This window comes from Pelobates fuscus, chromosome 3 (assembly GCF_036172605.1).
Source record: "Pelobates fuscus isolate aPelFus1 chromosome 3, aPelFus1.pri, whole genome shotgun sequence".
Lineage (NCBI taxonomy): Eukaryota > Metazoa > Chordata > Amphibia > Anura > Pelobatidae > Pelobates > Pelobates fuscus.
The window spans coordinates 195,037,928-195,064,000 of NC_086319.1; the positions used below are offsets into that span (position 1 = coordinate 195,037,928).

The 26,073-nt window shown below is 35.8% G+C and overlaps 1 protein-coding gene across 1 annotated transcript; it reads left to right on the forward strand.

Annotated features, from left to right (window-relative positions):
- On the forward strand, window positions 1-24,710 carry SPARC (secreted protein acidic and cysteine rich). Its single transcript, XM_063447858.1, has 10 exons — window positions 1-105; window positions 9,530-9,599; window positions 9,683-9,736; window positions 9,817-9,898; window positions 10,900-11,021; window positions 11,457-11,577; window positions 19,972-20,105; window positions 20,708-20,856; window positions 22,625-22,773; window positions 23,989-24,710. The coding sequence occupies exons 2-10, from the start codon at window positions 9,543-9,545 to the stop codon at window positions 24,015-24,017; spliced, it is 897 nt and encodes a 298-aa protein (XP_063303928.1). The 5' UTR covers window positions 1-105; window positions 9,530-9,542; the 3' UTR covers window positions 24,018-24,710.
- Window positions 24,711-26,073: the final 1,363 nt, after the last annotated feature.

Consider the following 26,073-nt stretch of genomic DNA (forward strand, 5'->3'; position numbering starts at 1 on the left):
TGAGACCCACCCATCCTATTTCTGTTGACTGCTCACTTATTCTATACCCTTCAGATTTCTTCAGACCTACCAGGAGCCTGAAGCTCTCTCTACTCTGTTCCCGAGGTATGAAATTGCATTTTTCTTTAAAAATATTCTAATGTAATCTCCAGGTACACAAAGGGTTCTTTTATTTTCTATCCGTCACTTCGTGTAACTAAATTATTGCTAAATATACAGATATATATCAAAATGGAATCGAAGATTTGGGCAATGTATAACAAGTATACATTGTATGAGAGTATTGCTACAGTTTACAGAGATAATTCAGAATCTTGTTATGAATATGATCCATGTACCCGTGAGGTTCATTTTCTTTTATTGATAATATATAGACAGACATATAGCTTTGGTAGGTAATCATAAATATTAAACTACAGAGATTGACGTTATATACCTGTATGGCTGGAGGGACACTTTATGTCTCTCTGGCTTGTGTGATTTGTCACTTAGAAGTGTTGTTTGATGGTAGAATAGAACTGTAAAGACAGCTGTAAATACACTGCGGATGTTGGAATTTCAATAATCCAATTGAGAATATATTTACTGAAGTTCTCAAACTTCAGCAACACACGCACGCACGCCCACACACATAATTATATACAAACACACACATACACTGTATAGTGGGTATTCTTTTTAAACACAAGTTATTTTATATATTTTAATAGATTTCTACAGAATTTAAGGATGCCATTTAAACAGTATATATTAATTAATAATATTTTTCACCCATTAAAAGTATAAGAGATCTTGGTTGGTAATAATTGTTAATAATTGTAAGGTGAGTTATGGAAGATAATTACAAGAGTTATGGAAGATGAAAGTATAATTACAAGAACACCATAAAATAGCATGGACACAAAGTATACATAGAACAAAATGTGTCCCAGTGACACAAAATGTTCAAATTACATACATTTTGAACTCCCAATCTCCTAGCATTTCCACTCCTCTCAAATTAGCGTCCAGTAGGTTAATGTAATGGTCAAGACAAACAATCTAATGTAGGCTCATGTGATGGTTTACCATACATGCTTTGCATCTGGTAGTTGATACCTGAATTAGCTTTCCAGCAGAAGTGGTATGGCAAGCAGTAATTAGGAACGATAAATGGTGATGACTTTTAAATAAGAAATTACTATTACACTAGAATAATTACAAAGAACAAATACACTAGCTTTAAGGCAAACAGGGAGCAGGCACATTACATGGCAGATAGTTTGCATGTGCATAAAAAGTATATTCCTCAAAATTGTAATTAAATACTAGCTATTTATAATCTGTTCTGGACCATTAATTCCCTGTGCATAACAATAGATGAGTGATGAATAAATTACAATGATTAGCTTGGTAACAAGTTGGATATTTGAATTGTTTAATGGGACACAGATGTCTGTGGCAACATCAAGATGTTACTTATGACATTAATCTGTTTGCCTGTGCGTGGCAGATCCCCCTAGCAAGGGAAAAGGGCTAGTGCATCCATTGTCTGCCACATAAGCAAAAAGTGGGGGATGGGTGGGATTGAAGAAAAGAAAGAAGGGGGGGTGATATTATGTGGGATAGAAAAAAACTTTTCAAAGTTACTGAGCCTAACCCCGCCCATGCCTGCCTACCCTCTCGCATTACTCAGGCCATGAGGAATGCTTGTTGCTATGGGAACGCAGGCAGGTCCTGTCCTACAGGGTGATCATCACAGCCTTTCAGCACCCAGACAGGGGATGTTCTGAACAAAACTTCTGACAGCAGGGACTATTGTTTTTTGAGATGTTTATTTTGCCCATTTGTTTATATTTTCCAAATAACAACGGAGTAGCCAAGCGATACCCAGTGACCTTTTCTGTAACACATTATTTGCAGACATTTTGCAGAAAATAATAAATTAAAAATAAGTACATACATTAGATAAATAGAAAGATAGATCAATAGATCGATATATAGATCAATAGATAAATCAATAAATAAATGGATAGATTGATTCCGCAAAGATGATCTTTGAAATGACAATATTGCATGGTGTTGAGTGCATATTCTACTAAAAGATTGGCAGTGCACCGTGGCAAGTCGCCACAACTGAGGGAGCTATATGGTTAGGGTATTTGGGCAGAATATGCAGATTCAGCCCCTAACCTCTCCCCTCCCAATATAAAGGTGGTAACAAATAATTTGCCTAGTAGAATAAGACCTGTAATAAGCATAGGATTGTAAAGGCACACACTGGCATATTATGCAAATAGTCGTGACTCAATCATAACATGTTTGCTGTCCCATAAAAGTGCATGCACATAGCCCCTAAGTGGAACAAGACCATATTGCCAAACAACAGATGTTAAGTAGTCTGAAAGAAAAAATGCATGCTGGTAAACTCTGTAAGTCTGTATATGGAAGACCTGTGAAGATCTATGCCTATAACTGTGAAACCTCCTTTAAAAATATCTGTCTGTTCTACTACTTCTCCCACAAAACTTGGCCAGCCAAAAATTGCTTTGGCTGAGCATCACAGGAATTGTAGTAGATCAGTTGTAAAGCCACATTTGGCCATCCTTTGATAGAGTATCACGTAATGGATAATGGATAAGTAATAACTAATCAGTAACGCAGTACTAAAAGTTTTTTAAAATAGCCAAATTAACTGGAAATTAAGCAGTGTTGCTTATTTGCTACTAGTTTACCTGAGCATTGCATTGATACCTGGGTTGAAGGGAATTATGAGGCTTGGAGTTGAGAGAGATAGTGCCCTTTGCACAAAGGGGATAATTATGGGAAAGAGGAGTGTCAGAGAGACTGCGAACCTCCCTGGCACTCCACACCAAAATAGTGACTGGGATGCAAGTAACAACTAATGCTAGTTTTGCACTGCCAGTTTAATTTGTTTTTATATACATAAATAGTTTGGTTATTGCTGCATCTAACTAAACTGCAGACCAAGCTGCTTACCTGGACGTTCCATCTGATTGATCTGATTGATAATGTGTACAGTGTACACTTCCACATTATTAATATGAAATCCATCCCTCTGGACAGTGATGTTTGAGAAAATGGTCTGTGTTTAATTTTTTTTTAAATCGATTTAGTTTCTTTTTTAAATTAAATAGAATAGTTAACCTCTGCTTTTCCTTGGAAATCAACGTACATCAGAAGCTCAAAAAACTATTCCTCTTTTCTGCACAATGTAAAACTGGGGTGTGCTCAGCCTGTATTCCTGATACTATAGTTCCCCTGTCTCTAGTTATATTCATGTTTCCCCCTCCCCCTTTTTTCCAATAAAAATGAATAAAATGTAAGTTTTACTGCTCACCTCTGCACCTCCCTCAGTGATTGCCAATCTAATACTACTAATACAAGTGCATTGATATGATATGCATGCTTAGCGACTGCTGCACATGTATCCAAGCCTCCCCATAGAAAAGCATTGCAAGGTTAAAAGGACAGAGCCACTGCACCGGCTACAATTCATTGAGATGAAGTGGTGTGGGTGACTTTAGTGTCTTTTTTAAAGCTGATATGGCACCTGAAAATGGTGCTTAAAAAAACAGTAGAAGAAATATAAGTATATATATTGTAATGTATATTGAAACCGTAAATGAATGTTTTTGAGATCTGTTTAAACATTCACTTATACATTTCCTGTTCCTTGTGTAGAGCAGGTGACATTTTAATACCATTTACCTGGCAAGCTGATTAGCTGTTTACTGTATAGTTAAAGCCTTGTGAAATGCTTCCGAAAACTAGAACATGCAAGTTTCCAAAATAGCCATTGCACAAGGATTTCTATACTATGCTAGCTGGCATCTATTATTAAATATCATTGTTGACATCTCGTAGAATTGGTTATAGTGCCTGTAGTCGCCTGACGCTGTCCCTCCATTCAGGGTTAAACCATTTTAGAGCAATTTAGCACTAAATAAGGGTCCCTGGACACTAACAGTCCAGCCCCTTCTGGAGGTGTGGCTAAGGCAGAGATTACACACTTTCTTTAGCTCTGATGGCTAAAAGCAGTCAGTTGACATTCTCAAACCAATCACAGCTGCCCATTGCTGCTCAGGCTAATACTTTCTCATTAGCCAAAGCAGCACAGATGAAAACTTTAAAAACTGTTTAATGCTGAATGAAATTATGGTACCAGGGGATGAAGCAGATACAGTGCCTAAAGTGTACCTTTAAGATCTTGAGCAATATATAGACAATTTGCTCTTTCCTATTGATGGATTTATTTTTGTGGTTTCCATAACACTTTTAACTTACCTCTAAAGCTGCTTTTCTGAGGCACATAAAAACAGAATCTGGCTGTTGCAACAATATTATTTGGACATTCTAATATGTGCCATGGGAAAGACAACCACAGTTGGTCCATTTCTTATCTAATACAATTACCATAATGTTCAGTGCTCAGCCAACTAATGCTTGTCTGACCATCTTGGGAGGTGTTGTCCATGACAGCTGGGATTACAGCGCCTCTCTATTCTGGTTTGTGTCCAAAGATGTTTTGCAGGTGAACGTTTAATGGGCTATAGTTCAAATTACATTTCTTGCTTCCTTGCATGAGAGGAAGATGTAACAAAAACAAATGGACCTCATCTGGATGAGTGTGGGGAACTAGAAAGATTTAAATCTAAATGGAGGATGGCAGACCAAAAACACAAGGCATCATTTAACATTAATACTTTTTTTATTATTACTATTTGTGCTTCTAATAATCCGAAAAATAGGCATTGGTTTATTGGATAAATGTAATATATACATATTTAATGCAGGGATCATTTCCATCTAGTTTTTATAAAATATGTAAATAGTTTCCTATGCAAACCCTGTGTAAATCTTATCATACAAAAAAGGAGGAGGAGCACGTTTTACTTTTGGGTTACTAAATTAAACACTCTAACTTGTTCAAAAGTAAATAATTCTTACAACGAATCTTTACAGTTCGGTTATCCCCAAAATATAGATCTATTTGCCTTTTTGTGGATGCATGTGTTTACACTAGAGTGGGTGTGCAAGCGCATGTATAGAAATGTAAGATAAACAAGTAAAAATATTTTTCTGGGACACTACTAGCTATTTAGCTCGACTGATAGAGTTAGAGTACAGTTTCCGTGCCAGGCATGACTTGGGGTCACTTTGTTTTATTGACCTTCCCGTTACTGCCATTCCTTCAGCATAGTGGTAAGGCTACGCATGTCCTGTCTGTGGGCAGCTACATACAACGTTTTTCACCCAAAAGAGATGTGATAGCAGCTTACAACAACCATGGCAAGCCAAGTATAATTAAATTGTTTGTGATATTGCTTGACATGCATATAACAAGTCAATTTAAATGATAAAGCTAAATGTCTTAACAAATCAAGGCTGCTTCAACTTATGTCTGTTAACAAAGTAAGAGATCCCAATTCAAATGTCTATATAAAGAGTGGTAGCTTGGAAGTGAGTATATTTTTATATTGTAATTATATATTACTTAGGTAAGCATATCCCTATATAAGTGGGCACCCAATATGAGCAAACCTGCCTCACCCATGAATCTGGGTATTCCAGGATGCAATTAGGGAAAAGTTAATTCATCTACCAGTAGAAAAATAAATTTCCACGAATTATTTGTTAAGCCAATAAAGGCTGTGCCATGTAGAAGCCTATAATGAACACTCCATCTGAGCAGGATATTAAGAACGAGTTAATCATTTCATATGCTTCTTCTTCCATGATGAAGCAAGGTAATGTGTGTTTCTTTATCCAAGGAGTGTGCAAAGCTAAGTATTTCCAGACATCTGCTACCATCAGGAATAAGTCTCTTTTCATGAGCATAAGTTTACTCTACTGAAATAAACTTGTTTTTTCCTCTTGCACTGAGATCATGAAGAGCTAAAGTTTGTTTGCTGCAGGACACGGTTCCTCTTCACAACCCTCCAACCAAAACACACATAAGGTTCAAGTACTTTTGCTCATGTACAGGGATTTGAATCATTCCATAAAATTCTGGGTGTTATCAGACAGTAGTGAGCTAGTGGTAGGGAGAGGTCCATCAAATCTTATAGAGAGAGAAATGTGTGCCTCTCAGTCCCAGATGATAGTCCCATGATAAGATTTAGGTCACACGTTATCTGGAAATTATTGGTGAGGTGATGCAGTAAGTTTAGTAACAATCCCTGGATAAATCTAGAGTTTCTGAACAAGAACGGCTCTAAAGCCAAAGTAGACATTGGTGGAACTAGGCTGACTTTCCTGACTGGGCCATCAAATGAAGAGAATGTCTGCTTATAAATTATTATTATTTAAACAATTTTTTTAGCAAATTTATTTCTGCTAACACATTATGATGAGATTTAGTCATTTGGAGCTTTGCAATACTTTCATAAATAGAAAACATTTTGCGTTCCCTGGAAAAAAATTAATATCAGACTTAAAAGAGGAACTAAAGGGTTTGGTCTAAAAAACGACACTTTATCAATTCTGTAGCCATACTACCATACCGATCATTTAGTTAGATTACAGTAATAGTTACAGTATCAAATGTTATTTATTGAAAGTGTTTAAAAATATTAATATACAAATATTTTAAATGAAAAGGGGGAAAACAGAAAACAAATAGGGGAATAACAGCACAACCATTAGCATATTCATAATGAAACAGTACCATTCTTATATGCAATAAACAATCTCACACACAACATAGCAATATTAATTATTATATATGAAAACATTAACGGTGTATAAAACACAAGCAATTAAATATTTATATAAAAAAAATGGTCAATTGTATGGTCTTAATTAAGTGAATATGCCTTTTAAATCTTGTCTTCCCATACGTTCCATTAATAGTTTAATTAGTGAATTGAAGGAGATGGTTGTCTAAGGGTCATTTCAAAATGTTTGTTGTTTAATAACAAACACAATACTTGGTATGGTATTTAAGGTTCCATAATAGATTCTGAAGGAAAGGGTGAAGGCTCTGGGTGTTGGGGAAAAAATTGTCAAACAACTACAAAATGCTAAGACAAAAAAAACAAAAAAAAAAAACCATAAGATGGCACTTGTAGACTCTTTCCACAATAGCCACTACACTGAGCTGTAGTGGTTATGGTGCTTAGTCTGCCCCTTTAAGGCATACATGGTAATACTATGAATTATATTATGTTACAAAGGTGACAAATCTCTCTTTAATGAAATAAACATTATTCACATAGAAGTCAATGGGAGAACTGCTACCCCATAACAGGAGTTAAATAAATTTTAGTATTAGAATCCAGCCCCTCATTTATATATTCTCCACAATTTCCTGTTAAATGAATAAACCCCTTGGTTAGCAAATATAGTTTAGCGCTCTGATCTAATGTGATTGGATAATCTTGGTTATTTCCTTGTTCTTACCGCAACCTATGTATTTACTGCCAAATTGCATCTAAACAAAACAGAAACCCTCAGCATCAATGGAGAATGGATGAAATGGGAAAGAGTACACACAGCTGCCAGAACTAGCAGTATTTTTCCACCTAGATGCTCTTCAAAGTAGAATGTTCTTTGAGTGACCTCAACGCAGACGTTGTCCAGAGACACAAGGCTTGCCATGAGCAAATAAAATTAAGGAAGCTGGCAGTACACACTCTTTGACAGGGTGTATAGGCAGTACAGTTAACTGGCACAGATTTCTTTAGGAAACACAATCACTTATACAGATATAGTCTTTGCTTTTAATTCCAATTTTAACCAATGGATCATTGATGCATTATTACAATACAACAGCAATATTTTTTCTGCTGCATATCTATGAGAGTCATCGAATTTGGTTTATGAGCACATGAAGCAGTTATGACATATAGTGAATACCAAATTTGCTTGCAGTTTCTATGATTCCTATGGATTCGCTCTGGTTGGTACTCTTTATTAACTGGAATCACAGCAAAGTTATGCTAGTTAATGAATATCAGTTCTGGTATAACTTTGCTGCTAAAAAAACACACCAGAAAAAAAAAGTTTTAATAGATTGAGCTGCATGTTCTTTCTAAATATGTACAAGGTATCATTATTTGGATTCATTTTTTAACTATAACTTTTTGAACAATCAGTGGAATATCAAAACAGATTAATTTGTGTCTCTATCGATGCAGGGCTAAAGGAACACTCTTATGTTAGGAATACAAACATGATCTAGAGGCGATTTGGATTAAACGACCTTTAGTCCATTGCTGCACCGGTCTTGTGGCAGCCGCTGCTTAACCCCTGAATAAGATCATCATCACAGATGATCTCAGCCAATCAAATGCTTCCCCCTTAGGAGGCATTGGTAGGGATGCATACAATGGAGACTATGACAACACAGAACGTCGGCCCTGCAAAGATTGCAGGACCACACAAATAAGGACCGCTAGTGGCTGGCTCACTAGAGGTGACCTTATGGAGAGTTTACAGAGACAGATCTTTGCACCCCATTAAATAAAAAAGGGACATTATAAGCACCAACACAGGTTCAGCTTAATGGCATGGTTTTGATGCATAGATCACGCTCCTGCACTTGAAAAAAAGGGTGTTTCAATTTCAAATATTAACTCACTTTATCATCTGCACTGTAAATTTACCTTTAACCGCACAAAGGAGACTCCTGCAGGGTCTAGTGACAACTGACAGAGCAAAGGATGAGATATTCGAAATTAAACAGAATATGCAATGAAGCAAGTTTAAACATTAGATCTCTCCTTACAGGAAGTGTTTAGGAAGGCTTTGCAAGTCACATGCAGGGAGGTGTGACTGAAGTTGTATAAACACAGTGATTTAACTCCGTGACTATAGAGGCATGATTTATACACCAAAACTGCTTCCTTAAGCCAAAGTTGTTTTGGTCCCTTTAGTATCCCTTTAAACTGTAGTGTAGTGGTGCTTAGAGTGTCTCTATAAATTTATACTGTTCTAGAGCGAATCTATTCTGGTTATGGAGTTTTATTTATACTTCTCCCTTGGCCTTCGTTTACATTGATTTAAATCAGGCTTCCACAAACTCCAGCCCTCCAGATGTTGCTGAACTACAACTCCCATGATTCTCAGCCTATCTATTTCATTCATAGAATCATGGGAGTTGTAGTTCAGCAACATCTGGAGGGCCGGAGATTGGAGAAGCCTGGTTTAAATGTTCATCACATTTCAAATTTCAAAGAAAAACACGGCGGCTTTCTGTCATACTAATTACTTATAATAATTTAATTAAGCAAAAATAAAAACGAGGCTTCCTTTGACTGTACCTTATTCCTCATTTGTTTCAAAATATCAGTTTGTGCAGAGACCAGGTATCGTCTGAGATTTTTATCCCATCATATTTATGGCTAAAGTGTTCAAGTTTATATAGCTTAGTTGTGCATTTTCATTAATGAAGAAAATACGAAACTACTTGGCAAATAAAGAGCAGCCAGGATTATGTTATAAAAACATGCACATATTTGTGTTTCTTTGTGGCATTTCTTTTTTTTTGTGTTAGGATTAATTTTTTCTATCAATTTACCCACAGGTCCAACACCAGAATGAAAGTCTGGGTTTTCTTCGTCCTGTGCCTGGCTGGCAAAGCACTAGCTGCACCTGTGAGTACACCTTCTTTTTCTATATGAAGAGGTTGTTAGTGTTACTACAATGTTTCATAACATGGATTTATTCTTTCAAACAGCAGCAGGATGCTCTGCCAGAAGAGGAAGAGGTGATAGAAGATGTTGTGACCGAAGTAAGACTATATAGATACTCTTCTTGTCTCTGATATTTTTTAAAAGAATTGTGGAACACTTATGCCCTTTATATTTGCAGGAACCTGTAGGAGCCAACCCTGTACAGGTGGAGGTTGGGGAGTTTGATGAAGCAATTGAGGAAGAGGAATACGTCCCCGAAAGTATGTATAACAAAATCCCAACTATTCAAAATGATGTAACTTTATTAAATACGTGCACAGATAAAAACATGGCGTTACAGATTAAAATAAAAAAGGCAGCAATAGCCGATTATAAAAGAAATCTTTTAAGGAGCAGAACCAAAATATGTACCCACTGGCCCTTTTTTGTTTAATTTTAGACTCCTCTGAGATAAAGGCCTCTTCTGTTGCTTTGGCTATTTTACTATTTCTTTATATATTGACTTTCATGATCTATTTTCTATTTTTCTCTATTAAAACCTTTAAAAAAATAGTTCCAAATATTTATGTATATGGCACTATTGTAGTGACTTTTTTTCAGGAATAAGTAAAATTAGTTTAGTGTCCCAGTTTTGTAATATAATACATACTAAAATAAATAATGGGAAACCATTTCATTACATTTTTTCAAAGTGTGCTACAGTTAATCACTTATTGCGGAAAGTTACCAGTGGCCTGAATACTATGAGAAAAGTGGATTCAAAGCAAAACCAAACTAAAGAAAATTCTTCCATTTCGGCTAATTTGACCTTAACTTTGATATTCACTTTGAATTCTCACAATAAGCCCTGTAAAATAGCAGATGGACCCTGAAATTAATAACCACTGATGCACAGTATGTACAATCCATAGAACATGCCTGTTAAACCTTTTTGGTTAAAGAAAGCCATGCATTTTATAATAAGCAGACCCTTAGGGAAATGTATATTTATAAAAAATATATTGCCATCTACTTTATTATTATTATGTAAATTAGAGTAATCTGTGATTTAGATGTCAAAATGAGATCTAACTGGCAAACTGACCGTAAGTGACCGTAAGTGCTTCTTATATGGGATATGGACAAGACTGAAAAAGTTTAAATTATACCAAGACAAGTTACCAATAGGCCATGCCTTTTATGATAGTCCTAAAACATTAACTTCTGGGAAGCTGCCTGATTAGCCTTCTAGATTTCAACCAACACGTTTTATATTTTATAGATCCATGCCTAAACCATCACTGCAAGCACGGCAAGGTGTGTGAAGTGGATGAGAGCAACACCCCATTGTGTGTTTGCCAGGACCCCTCAACTTGCCCAGCCAGTGTTGGAGAGTTTGAGAAGGTAGGACCATACATTCATGGCGATGCAAGTATGTGGAATGAAGGAATTTCTTTTAAAGCTGCATACTATTTGATACATGTACCAGTCAACAGCAACAGACTAACCGAGCATGTACATTTCAAGGAACAAGCTATATAGCTTTATTTGGTTGTTGTAGTCTATTCATATGGTTCTCTGTCACAACTGTGATTAACACAAGTGTCAATAATAGTTCAATATATCTGTATGTTTATGTCCATGTCACAGAGTTAAAGGGAAATATAGTATGGAGCAGCTGTGGAACCAGTGGTTGCCTGTTCATTATGAAACGTTCTAGATGAGGGACAGGCTATTCCTATTAAAACACATGTATTATACAGTTGTACAAGTAATTCCACAGTTATTCGATTATTCATTTTTATAATACCTTCATGTTTCTTAACCTATCATATCTAGGTCTGTGGCACTGACAACAAGACTTATGACTCTTCCTGCCACTTCTTTGCCACCAAATGTACTCTAGAGGGAACCAAGAAGGGTCACAAGTTGCACCTGGATTACATTGGACCATGCAAATGTGAGTAACATGAGAAATACCATACCCCCAAACAGCCCTGGTCCTGCCTGAACAATACTGGTTTTGGACTCCAGTTATGCCTTACTGGGTTTCTGCCATTGCCAGAGATATTCAGCAGAGCTGGCAAGTCTGTGTATCATCCCAGTGCACATGGTAACACCCTTTTTTGGGTGCACCTCCTTTTTCTGGTCACCTGTACAATTCCAGTAAAACGTCCCCCTAGTTTGTCATGTACTTCTCCTAAACTTCTCCTATTGATATTAATTCCTCTAAATTGTATGATATATGAATAGAAAGGGAATACAAAGGGAACAGAGTGTACATAATAAGAGAGATACAAAACATGTCTAAACCTACAAAACATACTGATCATGTTGGTCTGTCTGTGGATTTATATTATTATTATTATTATTATTATTATTGCCATTTATATAGCGCCAACAGATTCCGTAGCGCTTTACAATATTTTGAGAGGGGGGATGTAACAATAAATAAGACAATTACAAGAAAACTTACAGGAATAATAGGTTGAAGAGGACCCTGCTCAAATGAGCTTACAGTCTATAGGAGGTGGGGTATTAGAAACATTAGGATAGGAAATATCAAGTAGGAGTGAAGCAGAGCTGGAGGAGAGAGCAAAGCACTATCCCATAGGAGAGCAAGAGACAGGTATGTAAGGGAGAGATTACTCTGGGAGGCCATACGCTCTCCTGAAGAGATGGGTTTTAAGGCCCTTCTTAAATGATTGAAGACTAGGGGAGAGTCTGATGGCAGTAGGCAAGTTATTCCATAGGAGAGGAGCCGCCCGTGAGAGGTCCTGCAAGCGTGAGTTGGCCGTACGGGTGCGTGCAGCGGTCAGGAGGTGGTCGCGGGCAGAGCGGAGGGTACGAGGAGGGGCATACCTCTGGATCAGTGAAGAGATATAAGAGGGGCTGGAATTGTTCAGTGCTTTTAATATAGTGCATAAACATAGAAAGTCCTGTTTCTCTGTATACTCTTATTGCCATTTCAGGGTATTCCTACTTCTACTACTACTACTGTTCTGTACCAGGCAGGCAAATACAGGCAAATATAATCATAGAACTAAATTTATCTGCTAACACATAGGAGCAAAGATTATTCAGTGCCTTATAAGAAATGAATAGTATACTGTGTGCAGTAATAAACCACGTGTGAACAACCCAATTTCATTATAATTGCACCAACTTTGTGACAGCCCCCTGGCTGCGCTGTTCACTTTTTAAACCCAGTTGGTTGCGTTAGTTGCTGGGAATCGGATGAAATAGTATGCAGACACTTTAAGGGAGATTTGATCTACAATTTCAGATGAGTGTATACCTGATGATAGTAAGCTAGAACAAAGCAAACCAGCACTCGGAATGACTCGTACAAATCTAAGAAAAAGTATGGACTATAAATTAAAGTAATAGTTAATAATGACACAAAAATAAAAAGTACAAGCTAAAACAAATTATCTTCAGCATGCACAGACATACTTAGATTTTCCACTGTCATCATTTTATCATGCCCCAGGGGTTATCGTGCTTCTCTGACTGGTTTAAGCATGTGGAATTCCCATGGGGAATATGTATTTTTCCAGCTGCATTACGTGAGCTGTCGCATTCTTGCTGGCTCGTCTCTTTCATTCAACAAAACCAAAGCTTGGAGAGGCCAACCTTGGGGCCTAATTCCTTAGGTACACAGATATGTCCTGGCCTGCACTTATGTCTTGAAAGAGCTTTGTTCAGGTCCTGTAGGTATAATAATGCCTGAACAGCAATTCGTGGATAATTTGTCTATAATTGGGTTCTCTCTGAGAGCATCAGTGGTTGGAAGAATAGAATATTTTTTTTTTTTTACAATGAGCTCTCTGTAACAGCCAAGCATGCTAGAACAAACATCTGTTCTGGCAGTCAGTCCTTATGAGTCTTACGTTTCCTAAGTTAAATGTAAATATCTACCTCCCTATTCTCATTCAGCCTCCTGATATCCTTGTGGCACCATAATACACAATGCATTACTACCCCATCTATCTCCTCATATCTTCAGACCTTCAAATATCACAATCCTCAACAATACAGCAGAGCTAGTGAAAAATAAAAAACTATTTACATATGACATTCTTGCAAATGTGTAAACATGGAGCAGGTATATCGACCCATCAAGATACTTTATATATACTACTCAAATTCTTTGAACAAAGCAGCTGAAATATCATCAAAATTTGATACTCTGGGTCATTGGTACCCAAGCAATTTTGCATTAACTGTGTTTGATGTAGAATCAATTTGTTTTATCGGTATGTAAATAGCCCCATTGACATAGAATTATTAGAAATCCCTAAATCGTGGTAAGATTATTGATTTGAGGTCCACTGCTTTAGGAGACAGCTGAGTGACCCTATTTCGAGAGCCTATTTAATGTAGTCAACTATTAGTTGCAGCATTTTATATATCTGATTGAAACAAGTAGAGGGCAGAGTAGTAGCAACATGAATTTGTCTCTTTTTATTTTTTTTCTTTAATAAATCTTTATTAGACAAACATTTTTTCATTTTTTTTTTGACATACATCAAATATGCAGGAATTAATACTTAGCATATATGCACATCTATCCAATAAATACATAGATCTTTTATGTTTAACATGCATAACATACAGATAGTGTTCACTCATAATCCGGCATATCAGTACTAACATAACAACAAAAACAACGGTAACAACAATAAGGCACAACACAAAAAAAAAAAAAAAAAAAATCCACCAGCTCAGAGCACATAATCAAAATATGTTCTTTTCTCCCTATAGTGGGGTTATTGAGTTCTATTTTCAGTTCAAGCGATCTTTCTCTATTTCAGCAGATATCTATATGTCTCGTATAAATCGCATTGAAAGATAACCTTCTATGGGGTAATTATCCAAATAGTGAACTGTAATTATCTAACCATTCCCTATACCAATTGTTTTTTCTAGAAGTAGCATTCGCGTTTTTGATCATTTCATATTCCATTGATATTTGATGCCTTACTTGTTCTATCAGTGATCGTTTATTAAACGGCTTAGATATTTTCCAATTTCTCGCAATAATAATTTTAACAGCGACTAAACAATGAATAGCCAGACATATCTCTTTTTGAGAATCAAAAGGCAAATTCAAATGTATAAGAGCCGAAACGGCATTCTCCGGAATTCTATCTACGGACATAGATGTAAAAATATTGAAGGCCCAGGACCACAGAACTTTAACAACTGGACATGACCACCAAATATGTATATAAGTGCCTATATGGCTTCCACATCTCCAACAAGTTGGCTCGACAGAATGAAACATTTTGGCTACTCTAACAGGTGTATAATACCATCTGTAGAGAACTTTGAAGTGGCATTCTGACAGATTTAAACAGTGGATATATTTATTTACCCGCGTTAAAGAAGAGTTCCAGTCCTCTATCGAGATTTGCACTTTCAAGTCTCGTTCCCAAACCTTGATCACTCTATAGGGAGACTCCTTAAGGGATTCCAACATTGCTGATGCAGCAGACATGCTCTTTTTGATAGGTTGCAACTTAAACATAAATTCCAAATTTTTAGCAAAAATGGACGTCGATTTGAGCTCGTTTTTGTGTATAAAGTTTTTTATCCGCAAATATGTGAAAATTTCTCTAGATGGAATGTGAAAAGTATCGTTTAAGGACTGAAATGACAAAATGTTATCGCCTTGCATAATTTGTGATATCTTAATTTTATCTGCGTTAGCCCAGTTCTTTAAAGAAAAATCTTTTATAAGGCTTTGCAATATATCTAATGTGCATGTCTTAGGTATCTTATTCGTTAGGCTTAGTTTTTTCTTAATTTTTATCCACTCTTCCAAAATTTGAAATAATATCGTAGATTTCTTAAACATATTGGTTAAAGAATTATTTGTAACTGTCCACATCGCAAATTGCAATGTGTCAGTTTGCACCATTTCAGACTCTAAAATATACCATGGTTCGAGGACCTGCACTGGGTCCTGAAGAAGATAGATATGTCTAATGATATTTGCGTAATAACTATTGGTAATACTAGGGTAATTTAATCCACCATTAGACAATTTTTTAGTTAAGATTTTTTGGGCGGTTCTGGGTTTTTTGTTATTCCAAATAAAATTGTTAAAACTGGCTTGGATCATAGCCAACCAAGGCCCCGGTATTTTAAGTGGCATCATAGAGAACATAAATAGCCATTTAGGCAAAATATATGAATTAATAATATTAATTTTACCTTGCCAGGAAGTTTCTAAATTTTTCCATCTTTTAAGTTTGAAGTTCATCTTTCTCATGAAAAACATTATATTCCTCTCCATTATGTCTGTCACATTGGCGGTTATGAGTAGTCCCAGGTAGTTTAATTCCACATCAGTCCATATAAATTGATAAGAATGGGTTAAGATGTTTACCAGATCACTGTCGAAATTCAAAAACATTGCTGTGGTTTTAGTTACATTTAATTTAAAGTTCGACAAATTGGATGACCTTTTAATTTCCTTCATTAGCGTTTTTAAAGAGGACTCTGGAGATGTAAGAGTGAGTAACGCATCATCCGCGTATAATGATATCTTAATATCCATCAAGTTCGTTTGGACACCTTGGATTAGGGGATTATTCCTAATATTAATTGCCAAAGGCTCAATAGACAATATATACAGCAGGGGGGAAAGAGGACAACCCTGTCGTGTACCATTTTTGAGTGCAAACCACCCTGCCGTAATATTTGGACCCACCGTTCTAGCAGTGGGGGAGGAGTATAGGGCCATAATGGCGTTATGTATCCAGCCAGTGAATCCAAAAGCAATAAGGAGTTCACTGAGGTAGCCCCACCCGACCCTGTCGAAAGCTTTCTCAGCATCCAACGACAGGGCCAGGAAGGGCCTCCCATTTCTATTAGCCCAATCCAAAGTATCAATTATTCTCCTAATATTGTTGGATACTTGCCTACCCGGCACAAACCCTATCTGATCTGGATGGATCAGCGTCGCCACAATAGACTTAATTCTATCGGCAATAATGGCCGCGTAGATCTTCATGTCCACATTAATCAAGGCTATAGGTCTGTAGTTACTAGGATTGTGACTGGGTTTATCAGGTTTCAATATCGGAACAATTTTGGCCTGTAGTAATTCAGTTGGAAAAGATTTGTTTAGAGCTATTTGATTGAACATTTCTGTTAGAGGATTAATTAATAGGGACTGCATTTGTTTATAATATTTATTCGTGAAGCCATCGGGGCCCGGAGTTTTGTTAGTAGGAAGTCTATTTATTTTAAATTTGACTTCATCAGCCGAGATGATCCTATTTAACATTAATAGATCCTGCGATGTAACTTTTGGGATCTGGGTTGCAGCAAGATAGTTTTGTATATCTTTTTGATTGGGCGACAATTTAAGATTATACAAATCTTCATAGAATTGGTTAAATCTGTCCCCTATTTCAGCCGGTGTCGAATAGATCTTTTGGCCATCAGTCAGTTGTTCCACCCTGTTTTTTGCATACTGATTTCGTAGTCTTTTAGATAAGTTCTTATTGGCTCTATTACCAGTATAGTAATTTTTTAGTCTTAGTTTATGGATATTTAATTGAATTTTTTGTTCCACTTTAAGATTAATTTGTTTTTGTAACCCATTTAACCTAGTTTTTGTTTCTGCGGCGGGATTTTGTTTGTTTAATTTAGATAAATTATAAAACTCAATATATAAATCAGTTAGGGTCTTCCCATTTTTGGACCTCATTATATGTGCTAATTTAATTAGGTAGCCACGCATAACTGATTTATGTGTGCACCAATTGTTTGCAGGCGAAGTATCGAATGAGTTGTTTTCTAACCAAAAAAATTTTAATAATTGGGTTATTTCTTCCTTGTTCTTCGGGTCATTTATGAGGGCGTCATTCAGTCTCCAAGTATTATACCCCCTTGTGGATTTGTTACCAAAGTCTAGTAAAATAAGGCTATGATCCGACCATAGACTCTCTTTAATTTCACTTGATTTACATAAGGGTATCGCGTTGGCCTCTAATAAACAAAAATCAATACGAGCGTATGAACCATGCACGCAAGATTGATGGGAATAGTCTTTATCCGTTGGATGTAATACTCTCCATATGTCATGAAGGTTATATTGTTTACAAATATTTTTTAATTTCTTAGATTGTTTAGCAGTTCTTTTATCGTTTGTAGTAGCAGAGATATAAGTTTTATCCATTATGGGATCTCCCACACAGTTAAAATCTCCTGCTATTATTAAATACCCCTTAGATACTTTATCCACTCTATCCATTATTGATGCAAATTTTGACATAGGGTCAACATTCGGTAAATAAACATTTACTAAGGTATAGATCTTTTTATCCATTACGCATACAATAATTATATATCTAGCTTCTTGGTCTAGTTCAATATATTCAATTACCAATTCAATATTACTATTAAAGACGACTGCAACTCCTCTTTTTTTCTTGTCTCTTAAAGAAGCGTGTACAATATTGGTAAATTTAACCCCGCCCCATCTTTGTTTAAGATCTTGCAACCAGTGAGTTTCCTGTAAGAATGCCACTTGAATATTATGTTCACTAAGGGTATCATATAATCTACTCCTTTTTTTATTCGTGTTTAAACCTTGAACATTTAAAGATAAAAATTTTAACATCTGTGTCTATCAGAAAATTAAACAGGTGTAATTATATTCAGACCCCCAGTCACCACACATAGAAGTACTCTTGTCATTTTTTGCCATTCCTTTGTCCATGAATTCAAAAGCTCTGAGCGTGGAATAACAAACAAAAAAAAAAAAAAAAAACAGACAACAAAAAACTCCATCACATTAAAATTGGATCGAACAAGATCCAACATGGTCATCCAACATACAGCTAGATTTAGAGAGAAGGTGGTTCTTTCTGCTCTATTTTAACCGTAGATTTCCGATAGTAATAGAAATCAACGTCAACAATGTAGTATCACTACACCAAGAGGGGCGGGCCTACCACCGGGCCCAGAAAAAAACGCCTTAGAGGACACCACTTTATCGCTTCGAAGGGTAGAGAGAGAGAAAAAAAAAAAAAAAGATTTCCCTTTAAGGACATAAATCATTTATATCATTTAAACCAAATCAACTTTTCACGTTAATATATTAATGAGACTACTTCATATCAACTATTAAAAGTATATATACACTGTGTTTCTTTTCTCTTTTTTTTTCTTCTTTGCGTTATATCGTTGTTTCAGTGTGTGTCTAAGTATACCCCTTCTTATTGGTCTACAGACAATTGCCCTCCTAGTGCAAGTATATGTGGTAACAATTTATGTGATATAATACTACCTTAGCTACCATTTCCAATCCTATCCCATTTTCCGAAAATTATATCCCCATGTGGATTTATATTTTATCCATGTACCTCACTGAGGTCTTTTCTTATTTCTCACTACTATATCTCTTTATTATTTTAAGTTATATCCTTTTTCCATGTATCTTTAAACCCATGTGTGTCCTTATATTTGTGTTTCTCCCGTATTTGAGTGTCGTTCTAAATTAAATTATGATACAGCAATTATTACTATACATACATTTTGTTCAATTTCTTGTCAAATTGTTTACCATCACCTTAGTGTTAAAACCCATATTACCGGCTATTGTTTGTAACAGCCCTTTCATTTGAAGCCCTTTCCATATACTCCTCAAAACGTGAGAAAATCTTTACCACTTAACACTTGCTAGGTCAGAATCAATGCTCACCTAACAATTATAGGGGTTATTTCTGATATATTTCCATTGTCTCGACCAAAGACCACCTACATATCCTTAACACCATATCCTATTACACCAAAAAAAAAAAAAAAAAAAATTTTGTCTCTTTTTAAAAGCTATAACAGACACCCTGTTATCTTTGATTTGCCCTACTGAACACTTTTAACATACCGGTAGTTTAATGTTAACCACATTGTAATGATTTATTTTATTTGCCACTTAAAATATACTTAGCAGGCATGTGGGAGGGAAATGGGCATCAGTCTAAATTGGACTTGACCAAAGATCTTCAAATGCACTGTGTTATTCACTCTATACTAAGTCAACAAATCCTCTCTTTGTAGAGACTCTCTTGCCATATTTAGCCTTACTACAATCTTTACCCCTGTTCACACACAGTATTTTAACTCTAATATCAGGGATGTCAATCCTGAGCCGAATTTTACATTAAATTCAATATTATTTAATTAAGCACGATCTTTGCTGTTGGACAGTTATCTTACTTGCACTTCTAGGGATATGCTTAACTAGTGGCAAAGTAGGTTTTATATGAGGAATGATATTAGAATAAGTTCAAGATAAAAAATAATCATTCTGTTCCCTTTTGTGTACTTGCAGTCATCGCACCCTGCGTCGACTCTGAGTTGAGTGAATTCCCCCTGCGTATGCGTGACTGGCTAAAGAATGTTTTGGTTGGTTTGTATGAACGCGATGACAACAACAACCTGCTGAATGAGAAGCAGAAAATGAGGGTAAGTAGTCCATTGTGGAGGAAGAATGTTTGAAGGTAGTTAAGAATTTATTAACAGATCTAACAAACGTATGCATATGAATGAGTTTACTGTGAAGAGTATTGTATAGACAATAATATAAATGTTATCCTGTCATGGAGGATAAGGGTTGGAGATATTCTATGTTTTAAAACTTAAAACCAAATACTTTCTTTTTATTATATGTTAGCAATTTATGTGCCTTTTCTTTCAAAAAATAATTATTACCATAGTTCTATCTAATTTAAAAAATGCAAGACTGTCTATGTCGAGTTGTGGAGGCATCAATGGACAATGACTAAGAATAGTAATGACATTATGTAGCGATACCAGTAGATTATCTAACTCTAGAATACTTGCAGAAATCCTACAATTCAGATGGGATTGTGGCGCTCCAGATTTGGAGTCTATGGCAACCATAAATGCGATTATGGTCAACACATTTATGTGTCCGAACATTGTTCTCAATGTAGACATGGTGCTGGTCCGTCTAGATAATCAACTGTTTTATTCTTCCTGGATTGTCATGGTAATATTAACTTGTTATTCCTCCCACCACACATCTATTTTATTATCTACCACAGGTGAAGAAGATTCATGAAAACGAGAAGCGTTTGGAAGCTGGAGATCACACTGTGGAACTGCTGGCTCGTGACTTTGAGAAGAACTACAATATGTACATATTCCCTGTACACTGGCAGTTTGGACAGCTGGACCAGCACCCCATTGATGGGTAGGTAATATAGTCAGACATACATTGGCAATGTGGGAAACACTATGCGCAACTATATAAACAAAGATGTTGAGGAGCATGAGCTGTGTTATAAGCAAAAGAGGTATTAGACGGGCAAATTGGCAGATCTAAAAATCAATGCAGGTTATTTGTGTAGCAACCCAGTTACAGGAAATAAACACAATCACTTGCCGTTTGGATGCCGTACAAATAATTTACTTTCACATACAAGTGTTATCTTAGGATGTATTTCACCAAGCAAGCACCTCTGAATACTCACTTGTGATTTGTTTCATACCAGTAATAAAATCCAAACACAAAGGACAAACCATGTTTTATCCAGTTTATAAAGGAGATAAAGATGCGAAAATAGGAATAAAACTAAAAAAGACCCTACTGGAAGCAAGCGAAATAAAGACCATGATGTTTAAAGAAGTGACATAATGAGAAATGAGGGATTGCCTATAGCACAGTGCAAATCTATTAATGTATCTATTACTACAATACAATTAACTATATAGCACAATATTGTGCAACAATGCATCTATCTATCTATCTATCTATCTATCTATCATAGATGAAGAAAAAAATATTTTATATACATGGTACAGAAATCAGCAGGCAGTGGATATTAACCCTAGAGAGCAGCAGACATAAAGGTTGGAAGTGTTAAATCCAGATCCCAATAAAGGTTTATTAAATTCTTCTTATTTTGTGAATACCGTAAAGGAGAGTTTATGTAGAAAATAAGAAACATATTATCAATGTATAAACATATGTATAAACATTTTTCTTTGTAATAACATTTAATAGGGGTTATTAGGTAATTTTGTTAATTGTGTATGTGAATGACATTTGTGGCATTATAAGGGTTGAGTGCTCTGACAGTATGTGATCTGAACAATAACATTAAACACACAAACACAGATTAATGTACATTTTACAACATATTTAAACTAGTAGGAACAATAAACACGGGTCAAAAACATTAAACCAGGAAGAGGTCAAATAAAAATGGAACAATGCAGAAATGGGGAATAGGAAAGCGAGGGAAGATGAATTCCTCAAAACCTATAACAGTTAACTCATCCATGAGACAAATGTCCCTAATTTGGTAAATAGCTACCACCCAGGGTGTGATGTTGTTTCAGGTGTTAACATGCAATAAAGCCTTTTGTACATTTCTCTCCAAGTGCATACTTTTGTTTGTGTTCCAACTGGGGCCTGGATTTGTACTATATTGTAACCATACAACATTGTCCACAGTTAGACAAACTGATAGCGTGTCAATAACAGTTAAATCTAGAATTCTCATTGTCTCTATATATAATACATTTTGCAGAAAGTGCGGAGGAGAAAAGAGGCACCAAAGTCACAGTTTTTACAAGCAAACCAACAACACTGGGCATTGTTTCAGAAAAAAAAAAAAAAAAAAACTATTTGAGGAAACGCAGTTATTGTCAGTCCTCTTTTATCATTACCACTTTTTGCTTATAACGTTCTTTCCTTAATACAGTAGGTTCCAAAGTTCCCTTTTATTTCTCTAATAATAATAGATATCTATGAGAACAAGCAGACCAATTTGCTAGTCCATGTCCATAAATACACAATGCTTGTAAGTTTGTAAAGCACATGATTGTGCATTCCTTGCTGTTACTCAATACATTCACATTTACATAGGTATGAGTGTAGTATCCAATTTGTTACATTTCCCAGTTTTTAGTAACGGCCACACACTGACCTTTTGCTTCTGATTTCTCATTTAAAGGTACATTTCCCACACTGAGCTGTCCCCTCTCCGTGCGCCTCTGATCCCCATGGAGCACTGCACCACTCGCTTCTTTGAAGAGTGTGATATCGACAATGATAAATACATTGCATTGGATGAATGGGCCAAGTGCTTCGGCATCAAGGACCGTAAGTATAAAGAACTATCAATTTACCATCAAAAACAGCTGTAAAATACAAAGTTGATGTCTTTTTTTGCAAATTGGGTATTATTTGATTTATCCATAATGCTGGATATGGCAAAATAGATACATAGATAAAAGCTTAGTTTTCTGAAACACAAAAAAGTAACAGCTTAAAGGAATGCCATAGTGTTAGGAATACAAACAAGAAATCCTAGTATTTGAGGCCCTGTTTAGATTTACACCTGCAAAAACAAAAAAAAATTCTGGGGGGAAAAATTACCATTTTCCAGCGCCGAGACTTACTCAGTACTCCTGTCTGCTCTTCCTCCCCTTACGTCATCTGGGAGGCATGGCTTAAATGCCTTCATTGCCTTCTCGTCCAACCCAATGCTTCTCATAGGCAAGCATTTAGTCTACTGCTTCCCTCTGAGCAGCATTTGATGAAGTTCGACACCCTCATGGAAGTCAAATGCCACATGGCCAAGTCAAACTTGGTTGTTCCAGTGGAAGCACCTCTAGTGGCTGTCAGGAAGATAGCAAATAAAGGTGTGATTGACCTGCAATGAAAACATTACCATTTTTGCAAAACAGCAATGTTTTTCATTGCATGGCTGTAATAAATGAATATAAATATTCTTCAATGGCTAAAATGACAGGGGCACTGTACCAAGACCACAGTACTGATGGATGTTTTAATTTTCCCTTTAATCTATATGAAGTAGTTAAACCATTCCTCAGAAGATCATGGATTTCCTAAAGACTTGTTGTTTACTAAAGTAAGACTTGTTGGGAATACAAATTTGAGGCCTAAAATAACTGAATTGGAAAAAGGTAATCCGGGTCAGCAATTTCAGCTAATTTAGTCTAAAATTTCAAACTGACTTTTAATTTCCAACAATTCTCACTTTAGTTAATAACTCTGCGATTGCTTTTAGTTCCCTAAGTTAAAAATATTACAAGACTAAATTTACTAACTGTTGAAAAAATTATGGATGTTTTCAAATTACTACGTATATTTAACTCATCGGTACATCTCAAGGGAGAGGATGCAGGCTAATCCAATTTTAATTGCACAGGAAGAATGCGTCATGTAATTGTAATGTAATATATATATATATATTTATATAGTTATACTCATTAAACGCACATATTTTGGTGTACAGATGAACATTTATATCTTCTATAGTTAATATCTAACACCTATATTTCTGTTTTGCAGAGGATGTGAACGAAGATATGATCGTCTAAGCAACACACACGGATATCTGTCTCATACAGTTTTAATTCCCTGTAATATTATTTTATATCTCCTCTTTCACGTTTTAGTTTGTAAAAATTGTCTATCTGGGTTTAGGGTGGCAAAAAGGTGCTAACATAAAAACATAAGATTCCATTAATGGTGCTAAATCCAACAAAACAAAAATACATTTGTAAATGGAGGAGATTGCAGTGTCGCCACTAGCTCTGATATCCATTTTCTGATCGAGTCACTTTACTGTCCTACTCCCCGATCCCAACTTCCTTTCTCCTTTTGGAAAAAAAAAAAAATCAAAAACAAAGATAGATAGATTGGCTTTTAGCTTTAATCTAAAGGCAGAGACTTATGTTTGTTGCTTTGCATTTTTTTTATGTTGATGGCTACCTTAAAGCAGGACTTTAACCCCTTCTCTGCTGGAGTAGCCCACCAAGCAATGAAGGGGTTAGCCCCTAACTGAAATGAGATCTGAAATGGGCTTGTCGTGAGGGCTCACTCCAATTTCCTGGTTGTGTGGGGAAGGGGAGAGGTCCGCTTTACTCAAGTGCAGTATTGATCATCCCATAAAAGGTCACTTTTTTGATTGGAACATTTTGACAAAATATGTGATTGGAAAAAAAATTTGCTGCACACAATTCTGTACAAAGAATAAAAGATTAAAAATACTCAATTTTTATTTACAGCAATCTCTTTTCTCATGCATGTATGTGTCATGATCTAAAAATCAATAAGATTTAAATATTTTGATAACTAACTCATAATAAAAACAGTAACTATTCATACTCAGCGGTTTAAGAATGTCATCAATATACCTCTGAAAGATAATCCGATACATTTTACAAATGTTAAAAGGAATAAAATATTAATGCTGTTTTTATTGAGTAATACAATAATTGAGTATTTATGTTTTGTGGTATTTCTAAGACAATTACATGACAGGGTTATTCTTAGTGACTAAAAAACTATAGTTATTTATTTACAATAAACAGTAAAAGAATAACGCATATACAGCAAGGGTTCAGAGAATACTTTTAAATCTCTCGATACCATATCATGCTCAGTGATAATATAAATATTGTCACAGTCAGATTTGATGTAAGTGGGTTTAATTTGTTGAATGGATAGCCTTTTTACATCTTTATACAGGAGTGAAATGTGTATCAGTCGGTGTGCTCACAAGAATGATCCAAACTTATCTTTCATCCCATATGGAATATGATATTGGTATCTATTATTATTATTATTATTGCCATTTATATAGCGCCAACAGATTCCGTAGCGCTTTACAATATTATGAGAGGGGATTTAACTATAAATAGGACAATTACAAATAAACTTACAGGAACAATAGGTTGAAGAGGACCCTGCTCAATCGAGCTTACATTCTATAACTAACATAAAAGTAATATCTCCGTATGTGAGTGTTAATGTAGTAAATCGTTTTCATTGTTAAGACAAAGTGCTCTAGTTAGCAAAGGTCAACTGGATCTGAGTGGACCAGTTAGTCAGGGGTGGAATTACATTTTCAAGGGGTGTAGATACTAAACTTTGCATTGTAGTCAAGTTTTAGGGAGCAGAAAGTTCACTCTTTTATAGTAATGAATGCTGATTCTACTGCTCTGATTTTGATTCAAACTATACATAAACATGACAAGTGTTGTCACGACTACTAATGTGATCCAACATGCAAAACTATGTAACATCTACATAGAATAGAAAAATAGACAGAACGTGGACCGGCCCTTAGAATGGCCGGATTAATACGTTGAAAGACAGAGAATGGTCAAGGAAAAGCAGAGGTCAAGGAAGCCAGAAATACACAAGATCAATAAGAAAGCCAAGTCAGGGAAACCAGAGATCAGAATAGTCAGGGATAGCCAAAGTCAGAATACCAGGAATATCAATAACAAGGACAAGAAAACGCACTCTCGGGAACCAGAAACGCAAACCATGACAGGGCAATGAGGTAGGGAAATTCAGGGGTTTAAATATCTCGCCTTGGGCTGTGATTGGTCAGAGCTTGGCCTCTGACCCCAGAATGTGCGTGTG